Raw genomic sequence first — 15,770 nt, 5'->3', positions numbered from 1 at the left:
TATTTTCTGCACTATAAGGTTTAACAGGGTGTCTAGTTTGGTGTGTGTGTGGTGTATGTATGTGTGAGTACACGTATGTCACCTGGGTAAATTATCCTCATCCCACCGAGCATAGGTTCCCCCCAGAGTGCTCTCATTGAGTTTGGAGGTGCAGGAACTTTTCCACGGACTTCTGCTTTCCAACACACTGTTTCCTTCTAACACACACACACACACACACACTTTATCAAAGTGCTCCATGCCGTTTCCTTTCTTTTGTACTCTAGCTGCTTTTGAGGAGATTTGGTTGGTTCTTTACTCACAGCAGAGTGAACACACTCACCCCCCTAAACCAACAAAAAAAAAAAAAATCCACCCCACCCACACAAAAAGAGACACACGGTCTGACAGCTTTACACAGACCAGGAAAGTTATCATTTCAGATTTAGAACATTACAGATATAGACTGTTATGTTATTATATTGTTATTATTTCAGGAATCTGTTACACTACAGAAATGACACAGCTAACTTAATTACAGTGTAAGATATAAGCTAAACAACAAAATTAAAATGGACTTTATTCTGAACATAAGTTGTAAACTGAAACTATACTGCATTAAAAATATATATATTGAAATGAATCTAAATAAGTTAAAAGTTAATTTGCCTTAATTTCACAAACAAATGACATAAACTTATAATAAATAAAACAAACTGAACTACAACAGACCAAATAAATTGCAATAAATTTAAGTGGTTTAAATGTAAATAAATTAAATGCATATTCAATTATAATACATTTAAAATGGGGTCCAGTGAAATATGCTGAATTAATATGTCACACACGCGCACACACACACACACACACTTTAATCTGTGCCAAAGGATTACGAACTTGCCCAACATCAAACAACTCCTCTCTCACACACACAGACACACACACACCTTTATTCTCTTCCACTGGACAGTGAGGCCACAGATAGATAACTGTTAAGTTAAATCCTGCTACAGTATGTTATGTGTAAGCTGCCTCAATTGAGGTGCGAGTTAGAGTTGATCCTGATTTGATTTGAGCCCTTCCGATGCATAACCACATAACCATTTAGAAACTCCCTTTAGGAAGAAATTATGTTAATTATTTATATCTTTTACATTTCATAAATAAACTTTAACTTTAAATTTTGTTTTAGTTTCACAAAAATGTCAATGTGCCTTTGTTGTAGTTTTTGTGTTTTTTGTATGTGTGTGTGTGTGAGTGTGTGTGTGTGAGTTACCTGATGTTTTGCGTTTGCGGAAGCGTACTGCGGACAGGCTGATGAGGTTCATGCCATACAAGTTGTAGTCGATGAAGAGCTGAAGGAGGAAGGGGATGTGCGCCTCATGCGGCTGGAAACACTTATTCATTACAGCGCCACCCTGTAACAGCTCAGAAACTCTGCACACGTACGTGCACACACACACACACACACACACATTCAAATATATTAATTTACACTGGCCACTTTATTTAAAGCACCTTATTTGTACTTGCCTGATTAAAACAATATAAATTATCTGCAAAGCCAACCTTTTAACCATCTGTGGGTTGTAGAGATAGATCTTCATGAAGGGCTTCTCTTGAGCATGATAACCATAGAAAGGCCTAGAGAGAGGGAAAGAAATAGAGCGAGAGTGAGACAGACAGACAGAGAGAGAGAAGGAGAAAGAGAAAGATTTTCATATATTACTTGCCGACATGCATGTATTGTGAGTCAGCATATTTGGTATCATTTGCTTTCTTTTCTTAAATGAGAAATCCGGTGTGAAATGGACTTGGGTTGTAGTGAAACATGTTAACTTTTGTTGAACAGCCCACCTCCGTTCTGCCCCAGCATTCAGAAATACATCCCAACATGCTTACAGTACCAATGATAGGAGCATAGCAAAGCCCATGCATAAAAATCCCTACTTTTACATCATTAACAAAATGAAAGTGGTCCTCACTTCACTGGTAAAATTCCACCATATTGAAATAACAATAAGTTGACTGTCAGGCATGAAAAAAAACTACAGCTGATAAGTCACATGTATACGAATACAAGTTTTGGACTGGACTTGGTGCAAATATTGCAAGGATTGCCATGAATGTGTAAATTATTTCTGCAATCTGTCCCTCTGTCTCAACTATTCTAACTATATCTGCTCATTAGTCAATTTATCATGACTTAAATTCAAGATGGCCGTGCCCAGAGAACTAGCGGAGGGTACTGTGTGTATTAGGGCTGCACGATATTGGAACAATTTTACATTGCAAATGTTATTTTTTTCAACAGTATACTGCAAATCGCGATATTGAACAATGCAGGACCCACAACGTCACCAGCCCCGCCCCCACCCGCACGCTGTCTCACGTCCGGACTAATTAAGAGCTGAGTCGGCGCAGATCACTCAAAATCCGAGGAAAACAGCAAAACAACAGTAATCAGCCCTTTAATCAGGCATTTAAATGGCTTTTTAAAAGGTAAATAAGAGTGGTTTTCTAGGATTAAAAGCATACATTCAGCTGTAACTGGAAATTTCTGCGCAAAACTGTGCTGAACTGAGGTGCACAGCTTTCGACACGTGCGTTTACAAGCACACGCCCAACCATGTGGATGGTGGCCATGCAGTGTTTACTCCTGCCCCACCCCCTTGCGCTTCTCAGGCAGCAGCAGCCTGTCACTTACACAGACACAGAGACAATGCTGTGCATCTACTTCTTGTGTCAAAAAATTGCAACATGACATGTTTGATTTAATTGCCTTAAGTGAAATTGCACATCCTGCGATGTGACAATTGTGCATGCGCACATCTTGATGACAATGCTTAAATTATATATCATGCAGCATCTACCAAAAGCGCTCTATTTCTGAATGCTGGGGGTGAATGGAGGTGATCTATTTAACAAAAGTTCACATCATGTTTTACAACACCCCAAGTCCATTTCACACCGGATTTCTCCTTTAAATATTCAACTAAATATTGAAGATTAAATACTTTCACATACATTAGAACATGTTCTACTAAAGGCACATAAGCATTCTGCAACATTTAGACTCAGACAGCGCAGATAGAATACTTATTAAATAACCACTAACTAGTACTTTAGAGTTTACATACATGCCAGACACCACAGTGATCTTATGGACATGCTGATTGGAGGAGGAAGGGTTTCCCAGGCTGATATTGATCGCTCTGTCGATGCTGTACGCCACCTGCCGCAGGTAACGCTCCGGCTGTTGCCCAAACCCATCGTATGGAACGTAGATATACGGTAATACACCGTGCAGATGAAGACACGTCTTCTGACCTACAGACAGAATGAGAGAGATGTAAGTGTGAGAGTCTAGCCTTTAGTATTGTTTGGTGATGTTGGTAATACGTAATATAATGTAATTATCGCAACAGGCCTCCACACAGTGATGCACAGTAAAACACTGAGCACACAGGCCCCGAGCGGTGGGCCATTGCTGTGGCACCCCGCCAAGCAGTGACAATGGAGTATGGGTTTCTCAAAGGCCCAACAGTGGCAGCTTGCTAAATGACCACTGTCTCACGTATGATAGAGAGAGATTAGGAGAGCAAAAGTCCAAAAGAAAATGCTTAAATAATTTTTACACTAGAATAAGGTCCTACAACCAAACTGGAAAAAAGGATGATGAAAAAGGGTGTCTCAAATGATGCATCAACTTTTATGCAAATCTGCGATTTTCTTTGGGACCAATACAGTTCTATCCATCTATGCGCTGCTGGTAACACAATGTACTGCTTTATTTGTTTCATTCTTTTTGCTGGACTCCTTGCACAGGTCGCTGCTCATATTACCTGACATCTCTGAACTGTAAACAGTAAGCAAAACTGCAAATAGCTATAAAGAAGATTTTGATAAAAATAAAAGCTGCTCCCTAATCACAGCAGCCAAGGTCACCTAAACTTTCTTCACAGAACTGTAATAAATAGAAACATGACCTTTTATTCTTTACAAATTTCATAACTGCAAATATTTTTTTGCAAAACTGGCTAGACATAGAAGAGAGAGAGAGAGAGAGAGAGAGAGAGAGAGAGAGAGAGAGAGAGAGAGAGAGAGAGAGAGAGAGAGAGAGAAAGAAGGAGAGAAACAGAGAGAGAGAGGGAGAGAGAGAAAGAAGGAGAGAAACAGAGAGAGAGAGGGAGAGAGAGAGAGAGACTCTGTAGTTAACAAAAACGAATCTGAGCCAACCAGCCACACACACACACACACACAGACACAGCTCTGATTGGGCGAGCGGGAGAACACGCAGGATGTTGCTGTGGTGATGGTGCGGTGCGCTGCGCTCAACACACACACACACACACACACACACACACAACACAGAGATAGAGAGATAGAGAGAGAGATAGTGATTGATTAAAAGTTAATTTGCATATTACTGTCTCTACACTTACAGTGTACAGTGCATAATAACTCACTACAAACTACATTACACACGTGTGTGTGTGTGTGTGTGTGTCATAGACATAATGTAATATTGATCATTAGAAACAATACAATCAATTATCAATTCTTACAGCAAATTGTTGTGGACAATTAAAATTCCGTTTAGAGATAAAATAATAAATAATTAAAATACACAAATAAAAAAATACATATTTTTATTGCTTATATTCTTCAGTCACAGAACTGTTCTGATTCCTGATTCATTCCAACTCTGTGACTGTAAATCCAAGCAAAATCTACAGAATCACTCAGTTACACCAAATATTACAGAAATATTAAAGTATAGAATTATTTTTTGTTACTCATGTCAATAATGCATCTCTATAACAATAACACAACATTACATCCTCACACTCACACACACACACACACACACACACACACACACACACACAGTAACGTGAGTGATTAGAATATTGAGATGTAATCATGAAGCCTGTGCATTACTTAATAAATCTTCTAATTATACACTCTCTCCTCCTGCTTCACATACACACACACTGCTTCACACACACACACTGCCTCACACACACACACTGCTTCACACACACACACACACACAGAGAGAGTAAGGCTGCACGTGCTCACTCAGACGCATTCCGGCAACACACGAGCTGCAGCTGTTGCTAGGCAACCATGCTGATGATGGGCGCTAGGGACTTGCACAACACTTTGACAGAGTGAGAGACAGGGAGAAAGAAATGGAAAGAGAGAGAGAGACAGAAATGGAGGGAGGGAGAGAGAGAGAGAGAGAGATACTGAAATAAAGAGTGAAAAAGAAAACATGATTGAAAGACAGTGAGAAACAGAGAGAAAATAGAGCACCAGAGGGACAGTAACAGAAGGAAAGAGAGAGAAATAGACTGCTTAAGAAAGACATTCGACATACCTGCTGTCACAAATGTGGGCTTAAAATTTTAAATTCCCTCCCACCTATAGGAGGTGATAGAGGCCACCAAATATAGTTATTAACCATTCTGGAGGCCAACACCATGTGATTGTTGTTTGGCTGAATGTGTGCTAGTTGGTGCTAGTCTGCAGATTTTACATATCAAACATGTCTGAATTCTCATTGTCAAGCAGAGAGTTTCTTTATAAATCAACACCTCTTCACATCTCTGAACAGACATAATCAAGAAACCAGGCTTACTAAGCTTCATTTTTGAATAAAAAAAAAAACAGCATGTTTCCAACTCAAAGTCCATTAGCAGCACTCTGAAGCACACAGCTAACACAGAGACAGCACCGTATTTCTATACTAAACTACTAACCAACACACACTGCTGACAGTCCTCACTGATAATAACCTGAATAAATACTGATTGAAATAATGTTGCTGTTTAATTTTATATGTTGCATTTTTATTCAATGTTTTAATTTGAATCTAATTTTAAACTGAACCAGGGTGAATGCAGAAATGAACAGTGGGTTTAGTTTCACTCTCGATTTATTGATTAATGATGAGCAGAACTTTTTAGTTGGAGTTAAATATTTTAATCTTGGAGTTGAATCTCTGGTAAGTGTGTTGATATAACTGGTGTATGTCAGAACGGACTTAGACCAGAGCTCTCTATTCTGCATTAGCTGCAAAGAGTGTATTACGTGACGATACTGACGACAGGGCATAACCAAGAGCAAGGAGTGTAACAGTCGACGAGATCACAAAAATCCCCAGGGTAATTTCAACTCAACTCAACTGAAGGCCTCTCTTACATTGGCTAATGTTAATTTTCAGGAGAAAACTGAACAATGGGGTGCATGACAGGGTTGCAAGGAAAAAGCCACTACTCTCCAAAAAGAACCTTACTGCTCGTCTGCAGTTTGCTGAAGATCATGTGGATAAGCCAGAAAGCTACTACATAAATGTTTGTATGTGTAATGTGTTAAATGTTTGGAAAAAGGAAAACACTGTATTCCAGCACAAGAACCTTATCCCATCTGTAAAACATGATGAAGGTAGTATCATGGTTTGGGCCTGTTTTGCTCCATCTATGGAACAATGAATTCTGAATTATATCAGAGAATTCTAAAGTAATGCCAGGACATTTGAATCTCTAAAGAAGATGGGTCCTGCAGCAAGACAGTGACCATAAACACACAAGTCATTCTACATAGAATGGTCCAAGAAGAATAAAGTTTATGCTCTGGAATATCTAAATATCTTAAAGTCCTAAATCCTAAAGAGCTGAAGCTGTTCTGTACAGAAAATGGCTAAAATGTGCAGGACTGATCAACAGTTACTGGAAACGTTTAGTTTTGCAGTTGTTAGGGGTGGGTTGGTGGGATTCACACCAAATACTGAAAATAACATTAGTTTGCCCCTCACAAATATGCAATATTGGATAGTTTTTCCCAATAAATAAATGACCAAGTATAACTTTTTCTCATTCGCTTAACTAGGTTCTCTTTATTTTCTTTTACGACTTTTGTGAAAATCTGATGATGTTTTAGGTCATATTACTGCAGAAATAAAGAAAATTCTAAGGGGTTCACAAACTTTTAAGCACCACTACACTAGCAGTTTGGCAGGGGATGGATAAATGGTAGTAGTTTATTAGTGTTTATATAGTTAAGTGTTTCTCAGCAAATCTCACTCTTAAGGATGAGGGAGAGAGATAAAGAGACAACTAGATATAGAGATATAACAACAGTAAAAGAGACACACAAATAAAGAGCGAAAGTAGAAGCAAGAGAGAAAGGGTCAAAGCTGCTAATGGAGAATAAATTCCACAGCGGTGGGGCACCCAAACATCAAACAACCCCCTATCCCCCACCCACCCCACACTCCCACCCACCAATTCTCCCAAATTACTGCAGTGTCAAAGAACCACTGCAGGATTACCCCTGTGAGTGTGAGTGAGTGAGTCGGCATTCCAAATTCTATTTTCTGAACAATCTTTTTCTCTCTTTCTCTGTTGCACACACAGAAATCAGACCCTCACACTCCTTCTACAGTGGAGAGAGAGAGAGAGAGAGAGAGAACACACTCTCACACATTAATCTACATAAACAAACAAGCAGACATCCCAAAACCATTTGAAGTGTATCCCCAATGAGACTGACATAGTGCTGTTTGGGAGATTCAAACAATTGTATTGCAAAAAAATTGGCATTCTTGGTTAATCAATAACTGACTGATTCCTGATTTATACTCCTCCCACAAATGCCCCCCCCCCCCTCCCTCCTTCCTCTAATAGACTAATGGCCTCTAATCCCATACCATTCTTCAGAGAGAGCTGGTAAAACAGTAACTACCCACACACCCACACACACACACACCCACACACACACACACCCACACACACACCCACACACACACCCACACACACACCCACACACACACCCACACACACACCCACACACACACACACCCACACACACACACACACACACACACACACACACACACACACACACACACACACGTGCAAAAGGCTCTGCTAAAGGGATTTTCCGGCCCTGGGGCGTCCTGCTTTCACACACACACACACTCCTGTCATCAATAAAGGCAGAGCAGGTCAGTGTGACAGTGCAACCCAAAGAGGGGGGTAGAGAGAGGAAAGTGGGAAGGGGGGGGGGGGGGTGGATGCTAGAGCTAGAGCGTGTGTGTGTGTGTGTGTGTGTGTGTGTGTGTTTACAGTGTTGGGCTGTAACTCGTCCCACATGCAGACGCCATTCTGCTCTGAGGGAGAAACACATGTCTAACAAAATCTAAAACAGCCACTCTCTCTCTTTCTCTCTCTTTCTCTCCCTCACTCTCTCAGTTCATTTAAGGATTTAAGACACAGCTGCCTGACCTGAATTCACTGTCCTGCTCGAGTGACTGGCAGTGCTCAGCTTGTGTACACACACACACACACACACACACTGCAGTGTGCCTCACAGCTCATCATTAAAGAGCCTATTTGCTCTCTCTTTGTACTCCCTCCTGAGCTCCTTAACTGCAATGGGCTAAATGGGAAGGCCTACGTTAGCTTTGGGCTAAAAGTTGACATTACGTTTTCTACATCAGCCTTGTAAACCTGGTGCTAAGTGGTGAGCTATAAGCTTATCATACAAGTTAGGAACTTAGTCTTGTAGCATTAGTGTTACTTGGTGTGATAAAGGCTTACGTTACATATTAGCTACATTGGCCTCGTAGCTCTGGTGCTAACTGGAGGGATATAAGCTTTCATCATGTTAGCAACATTAGCCCTGTAGCTCTGGTGCTAACTGGAGGGATATAAGCTTTCATCATGTTAGCAACATTAGCCCTGTTGCTCTGGTGCTAATTGATGTTGAATTTGATTCCATTACTTGTTTGGTACATTAGCTTTGTAGCAATAGGTTACCAATAGGCTGTGTATAAGCTTACATTACATGTTAGCAAAATTAGCCTTGTAATGGTTGGTATGTTAGCTTTGTGGCTCCAGTGCTAACTGGTGAATTATAAGCTTACATTATTAGTTACATACATTAGTATTGTAGTTCCAGTGATAACTATTGGGCTAATAGGGTTCATTATTGATTAGCTATTTGCCTCGTCACTGCTGTGCTAATTGGTGGGGTATACGTTTACATTACATGTTGGCTACAATAGCCTTATAGCTCCGCTGTCAACTGGTTTTGGTACTATGTTTCATTACCGTTTAGCTACATTAGCCCACTATCTTCAGTATAACAGTGAAAAGATATCAAATATCTTTCGGCTGATTGACCAGTTTTGTGTCTGATTCTCTGATTTCCAGCCAAAACACAGCTTCAGTCTGGTCCTGATGGATTATCCCGGCTGTGTGCCTGTTTATGAGTGGAAAAACACTTTCTTCTGAGTGTAAACAGAGCGATAAGTGAGCTTTGGGACAAGGGAGGACGGCTCAAGAGATAAACACTCAAGCACCAAGCTCTCTGTCCCACCGTCCAGCTGCATCCACCCATCCCAAGGAACATTTAGCTATGTAAAGCAATAATTAAACTTTATTAATTACATTACATTAATGTAATTAAAGTTTTAATTAATTATGGAGCGCATTAATTAGGTTCTGTGGAGTACACACAGTTGAAAAAATCAAAATAACATGATTGATCTCTGCTACAAGCGACCAGCCAAGATGTGTTTAGCATATGATGTGTGATCAGTCCTTTATAATAGGACATGATAAGCTAATGTTGCTAACAAACACTGGACTTGCACAGTCGCCAATTTCATTTCTGTAAACACACCTAAAACATGTCTCAACTTGTCTTTTCAGACTCATCCTAATGTTTAATAGATTACTGGGGTTTAGAACATGATGACATACTTTTCTTACTATTCTAGAAAACACAAAAATACACCTCTTCACAGAGCTAAAAAGAAGAGTCACCCGAACCACTCAGCACACCACATTGTGGATTCTATTTGAAAGTGGAATAATGCTGAGTTTACACATAAATAATACTTCCTACCTGTGTGAAACAAATACAATTAAACACAATAGACGATATTAAGACTATCACATATGGTTGAGATCAGGTCTATTTATTGTACAATCAATTGCTAATAAGATTTTCTCCTCCAGATAGCAAATCAGTTAGTGTAATTATTTTATTTTGTCTGTTCAGAGATATGAGAAGTTGTAAATAGCAGCTATGCTGCGGGAGGGATGCAGGATCACACAAGGGTTTTAACCTTTTTGCAACACAGTATCCCAATAAACTCTAGGCTTTAGTCTGTGCTGGAGGGGACATCCAAACATGTTAGCTGTGCTCCTGTTGGTTGTGCTAAAGCCCAGAACAGCTCTTTAAGGGAGTCTGAAAAACGTGAGCACCATGTTAAATAGGGCAGGTGGAAGTACGATAACACTGCTATTCAGAGCCAGACATGATAACACAGCGCCTGTGCAAAATAATTATGAGTGCATCACATTTAAGTGGTTTGTTGTCAAAGCAACATGAAAAATCATCAAAATCAATCCAAACTTTGGCAGCATATGAAGGGTATTTAACTTCAGATTAGCCTTCTGTGATGTAACAGAAGAGAAAGGGGGCTCCAAGTTGTCCAGCGGGCTAAGCGCTGCCACTATAATCAGGAGATTGCCTGTTTGAATAGTTTGCCATCGGCTACCGGAGCCCTGAGAGGGCACAATTGGCCTTGCTCTCTCTGGCTGGGTAGAGGGAAGAGAGCGCCATCATCACTTCAAAGGGTGATGTTGATCAGCACAAGGCACCTGTGAGCTGAGGCATTAGAACCGAGGCACTTCGCTTGCCTCCGAATGCGCTGGGATGCTACTCGGCAAGACAACTTGGCCGTTACTGTGGCACCCCTTGGGGCAATGCTCAGAATACAGAGCTCTCTTTCATTGCAGTATTAAATGCATTGTGACATTTCTATCACATATATGCACAAACTATAGCACATATCCCCTTGTCTCAGACCATGCCCTGTGTTTATTAGCAGCATCTGTTTGTTTACCAAAGATATAGCTTCCTTTCTCTGTGTAAATTTAAGTAACACTGATGAGGTAAATGTATGACTAAAATTGCATTGCTAAGTGAACTTGCTAAACAGCACTGGAATTTAAGACTGGAATAATACTGCTATATATATAACTATATCTACTGTAATTTGTTGACATGTCTGCTTGGGACCTTACAAATGTAAGCATAAAGTAAACTACCATTTTAAGCAGTAGTTTTGTAATTTTCTTTTCTTTCAAAATCCAGGCAAAAACACATTTAGGTTATGTAATTTATTAAATTGTAAAAAATGTCTCATTTAAATGTAAACATGGAATAAAAATGGCCAAATTTTTTTATTTTGGCAGACCCCTACATTTGAACATGTTTAGGGTCTTGTCAGCAACCCCCTTCTAAAAGTGGGCTACCCTGAACATTTGCTCATATAAGACTTCCTGTTTACAATAGATGGTGTTTTACTGCATGGCTTAATAATGCTAAATAACCTTTTAAACCTTTTAAATTCTCCAGAGAGAATCTCAGTAGAATGTACTTTGGTCAGAAACATGTAAAGAACTTTTATAAGGAAGTGATGTTCATATTTTACCTGTTGTAAGGAGGTTATTTTTGCACCTTGTTTGCTACAAAAGCTGCTCGTGAGGTTTTAAAGGAGCTACTTGTTGTTCTTTAAAAAGTAGCATACCTTTATATGCTGCCTGGCCTAAAAATCACCACCTGGATTTAACTAAGCCAATGATGTGGGGTTGTTGCAGTTGGTCAGGTCTAGGTTCAGCAACAGTATGTGCTGAAAGAATGAGATCAGCTGACTACCTGAATATAGACCAGGTTATTCCATCAATGGATTTTTTTTTTCTTCCCTGATGACACTCAGGGAGCATGAGATAATCGTTTTTACACATGGATTGTTCACCACAGAGTCCAAACCTTAACTTCATTAAGAATCTTTGGGATGTGCTGGAGAAGACTTTGCACAGTGGTCAGAATCGACCAACATTTATGTAAGATCTTGGTGAAAAATTAATGCAACACTGGATTAAAATAAACCTTGTGACATTGCAGTAACTTATCGAAACAATACCACAGTGACTGTGAACAAAATATTAGTGTGACCTTTTTTTGGCCAGACAGTGTATTAATTTAATTTCATTCAAGTTTAATCCCTTGAAAATAAAATCCATTTGATAGCTGTAAATAGTGTTTGCTCCCCTTTTTGGCACATCTGCAAATAAAAAACACTAATAAAACTTCACTTGTTTCAGTTGCTAAGTTAGAACTATAAACAAATACTTATTACAGTAGTTTTATTGTGTAAAGAGGAAGACAAAACAGAAATCAGGACAATTAGAATTCCTACACGAACGTGCACAAACATGAACAAACCAGCAACAGCGTGTGTTGCAAACAGGAGACCAGCTAATGTTAATCATACAAACCCATAAACCTTTGGGCTTCTTTAAATAGCCAGAGGACTTCAGTACAATGTGTCTCCCTGCATGGCATCCCTGACCCCTCCTCCTTTTGCACAGATCTGAGTTCATACCTACCTGAGTTTCCCTAAAGTCCTGTTGTGGGATTTCTAAGTTGTTAAAACATCACATTCAATGCATATTACTGTGTTACTAAACTAAAGCACACATACCTGCAGGTGTGGAGCCGAAGATCCGGACCACTGGCACCCTCTTCACCTCGCTCTCCCTAAACTCAGAGTAACACACGTCCAGTCCCGCCAAGGGGCTGGCCATGTAGTAATCCGCACAAACAATCCGCACAGAGAACATGCTGCCGGAGGATCAGTGTGGGATACACACTCACACACACACCAATGCTTCGGCTGAATTTGCTGTTGTTCACGTTGTAGATGCTTTTTATGCTGTTTTTGTTGTTCTCGTTTATATTGTAGATGGTGCTTATGGTGGAGATGCTGCTGTTTACACTGTAGAGTCTGATGTTATAGAAGATAAGTAATAGAAGAAGCTGTTTTCCTTGTAGGCACTGATGTAGATAGTGATGAGACTGTAGATGATGTTGCTCTGTGGTTGTTTATGCTGTAGCTGCTGAGGTTGAAGACTGTATTTACATTGTAGATGCTGACTTTGCAGATATTGTTAAGTCTGTAGAAGCTGAAGTTGATGTTTAGTCTGTATATGCTGACCTTAACACCTAGCAGGTGTTATTAACACTGTAGCTGCTAGTGTGATGTAGATCGTATTTACGCTGCAGATGCTAAAGTTGCAGATGTGTCTGATTTAGTGTTTGCGCTGCTGCTGCTGCTGTTGTGGATGAGATAGAGATTGACTGACATTGATGGTACGTACACACACTGCAGATGTTGGCATAGATGGTGTTAAATGATCTACTGTTGCGTTTACATTGCAGTCGCAGTGTTGTTTACGTTGCATTCTGTACTAGCTGTGTAAATATTAGTGGTGAACACTAAACACTGTTGTTTATTTAGTAGCTGTTGTTAAAGCCGTTTTCTTGTTTTCTGTGTTGTCCTGTTAGAAGTGCAACAGTTGAGAGATGGGGATCTGTTTATATTGGCAGTAGATGTGTGTTGAAGTTGTCAAATCAAATCTATGCTATTGGATCTGCTGTTGTGTAGTTGTGTGCTGTTGTACTAAGCTGGCAGGACTTGGGCGGCCAGCCAGCGAGCAGAGAAGAGCAACAGCATTCAGAGAGAAATGAGGCAGTTTGGTTGGCAGGAGACTGGCTTTAAAAGCAAAAGCAGCACCGCAGGAAATCCTCGAAATCCTGAGTTGTGGGTGATACTGAGCGGCGTCCTCTGGAGCGCTGAGTGTTGTGGGAAGTCCTCGGCTGTGTTGTTTTAGAGGTCCTCCGCTGTTCTGGCTCTGTTAGAAATCCTCTGGAGTGTTGTCTGAAGGTTTCAGGAGTCCTGTGGTGTTCTCGGGACAGAGTGGGAGCGCTGTGCTGTTGATCAGCTCTGGCTGAAATGTGATTTTGTAGCGGCGGCGGTGGAGGCGCTGCTCTGGCTGAGGTCCCACAGCTGCAGCAGCAAACAAACAAAAACGCTTTCACTCGCACTGACCGCTAAATATTTACACCAAACCGGCCCTCCCGAGCCTCGCGTGTCCTCAAAACCGACATGACAGCCCTCCCTTCTGCTTTATTCCCCCGAACACACGGCGGGGAGGTAGCAGCCTGGGTTAGCTTAGCTTAGCCTGCTGCCCATAGGAATCCAGCGCGGCAGCTAAAGCTAGGTTAGCCAGCGGGCTAATCCGAAATCTCGCTCTCCTCGGAGAAAAGCTCCTTAATGCGGCGCTGTCTCGCTCTCGTGTCGACGCCGAAACAGTCCGCGGGGCTCCCGGTGAACATCCTCCGTATTTCGCGGGGCTTTAATCCAGTGTCCCTGCGCGGGCTCGCCTCAGCTCAAGCCCCCGGGTGTCCGGGCTTTCTGTCCCCGGCTCTCGCGCCTCGCCGCACCGTGTCTCCCTCTCTCTTTCCCCGCCTGTAATACGATCACAGCGCGGCCCCTCGAAGCCCCGCCCTCGCAGGCAAGAGACGAAGGGGCTCATTAGAATATGATTAGCATATTCAGCCTGTGATTGGATGATGTCCCAACAGAGCTCCCAGAGCACTGTGCGCTAATTTGCATGCCAGCTGTGTGATTGGATAGTATAAGCACCATGGCGTGCTAATTTGCATTGCAGCAGTGTGATTGGTCGCCACGAGGAGTCCTGCATAATAATTCTTTTTTTTATCTGAGTTTGTTTTGCGATTACATGTTACCGTGTTTATAAATTATATATAATTATAATTATACGTCTCGTGGATCGCAGCTCGTGATTTGTGCAGGACTGTTGCACTGAGAGACTGTCCCGCATATCTTACATATCTCTCTATCTATCTGAAAGAGGAATGTAAATGAGTATGCTAATTTTTGCCCCATATGTCCCGCCCACATGTTCCTCAGTAGGTATTTAGTTTATTGCTCAGATTTTCTCTCTGATCTGGCGGGTTTATTACACAGCAGGATTTCTCCTGCTGAAAAGCTCAAAGTTCATGGCTCACTGTTTAATGGGAATAAACAATAGCTCTCCTCCTATTTTACAAATTATACAATTTAGACTTAGCTATTTAATTAAACGGGATTTACTTTGTTGTTTCACATCTGATTGGATTACAAGAATGGCAGTGGATTCCTAATTGGTCAGAGAAGAAAAATGGGCGGAGGGTTCTTGGAACAAATAAAGTAAACAAGGATGCCCTCTAGTGATCATTCAGAAGAACAAAGGATTTAATTCAGTGATCATTCTCCAGTTTACAGCTTTCATATATAGTAGTCATATTCATCAACATTTATTTGATACGTGATTAAATAATAACGTTGACATTCAGAATGACGTTATAGTACATTACCATATATATTGTAGAATAAAGGTATAATGACAGTATCATACAAGATTTTAATAAAATTAATATTTAGTATGATGTTCTATAAACATTATTAACTAAAGAAAATCGAGTATTGTTTAATAGATGTAAATTCCTGGATATTACACAACTTTCTCCTGTTAAATAGTAACAAGCAGAGGTTCTCCTGTTGGGCCCAAAGGCTGCTAGAAATAAATGATCAGATTTATTTACTCTTACACTCTGCACAAGTCTCTTTGTGATGCTCATTGCTATATACACTCCATCAACAGTCAATTTTTACGGTTTAAATAGCAACAACACCTGAAAATATACCTACACTGATGGGTGCGGTGGTCTGGAAGTGAGATGTGTTTAGGTAAATTGCTGGCATATTGCTATCTGGTCAATGGAAAACACAGGTGAACCACCGACTGCATTCCGCTGTGCTGCCGCTCTGCTGGATGCTGGCCATTTGTATTTGCGCT

At 40.7% G+C, this 15,770-nt stretch overlaps 1 protein-coding gene across 1 annotated transcript in view; it reads right to left on the bottom strand.

The window, feature by feature from the left end:
* rev3l (REV3 like, DNA directed polymerase zeta catalytic subunit) overlaps positions 1-14,390 on the bottom strand; it is a 47,381-nt gene extending 32,991 nt beyond the window's left edge. Inside the window, exons 1-5 of the mRNA XM_007259896.3 lie at positions 12,551-14,390; positions 3,120-3,309; positions 1,549-1,623; positions 1,256-1,416; positions 83-197 (exon numbers count right to left, since the gene is read on the bottom strand). Coding sequence (XP_007259958.3) covers positions 83-197; positions 1,256-1,416; positions 1,549-1,623; positions 3,120-3,309; positions 12,551-12,689 — 680 coding nt within the window. The 5' untranslated portion in view covers positions 12,690-14,390. The remainder of the gene's footprint in view (positions 1-82; positions 198-1,255; positions 1,417-1,548; positions 1,624-3,119; positions 3,310-12,550) is intronic.
* Between the last annotated feature and the right edge of the window lie 1,380 nt (positions 14,391-15,770).

Source organism: Astyanax mexicanus, chromosome 1 (genome assembly GCF_023375975.1).
Source record: "Astyanax mexicanus isolate ESR-SI-001 chromosome 1, AstMex3_surface, whole genome shotgun sequence".
In the NCBI taxonomy this organism is placed as follows: Eukaryota; Metazoa; Chordata; class Actinopteri; order Characiformes; family Acestrorhamphidae; genus Astyanax; species Astyanax mexicanus.
This window is presented reverse-complemented; position numbering and strand designations above follow the sequence as displayed.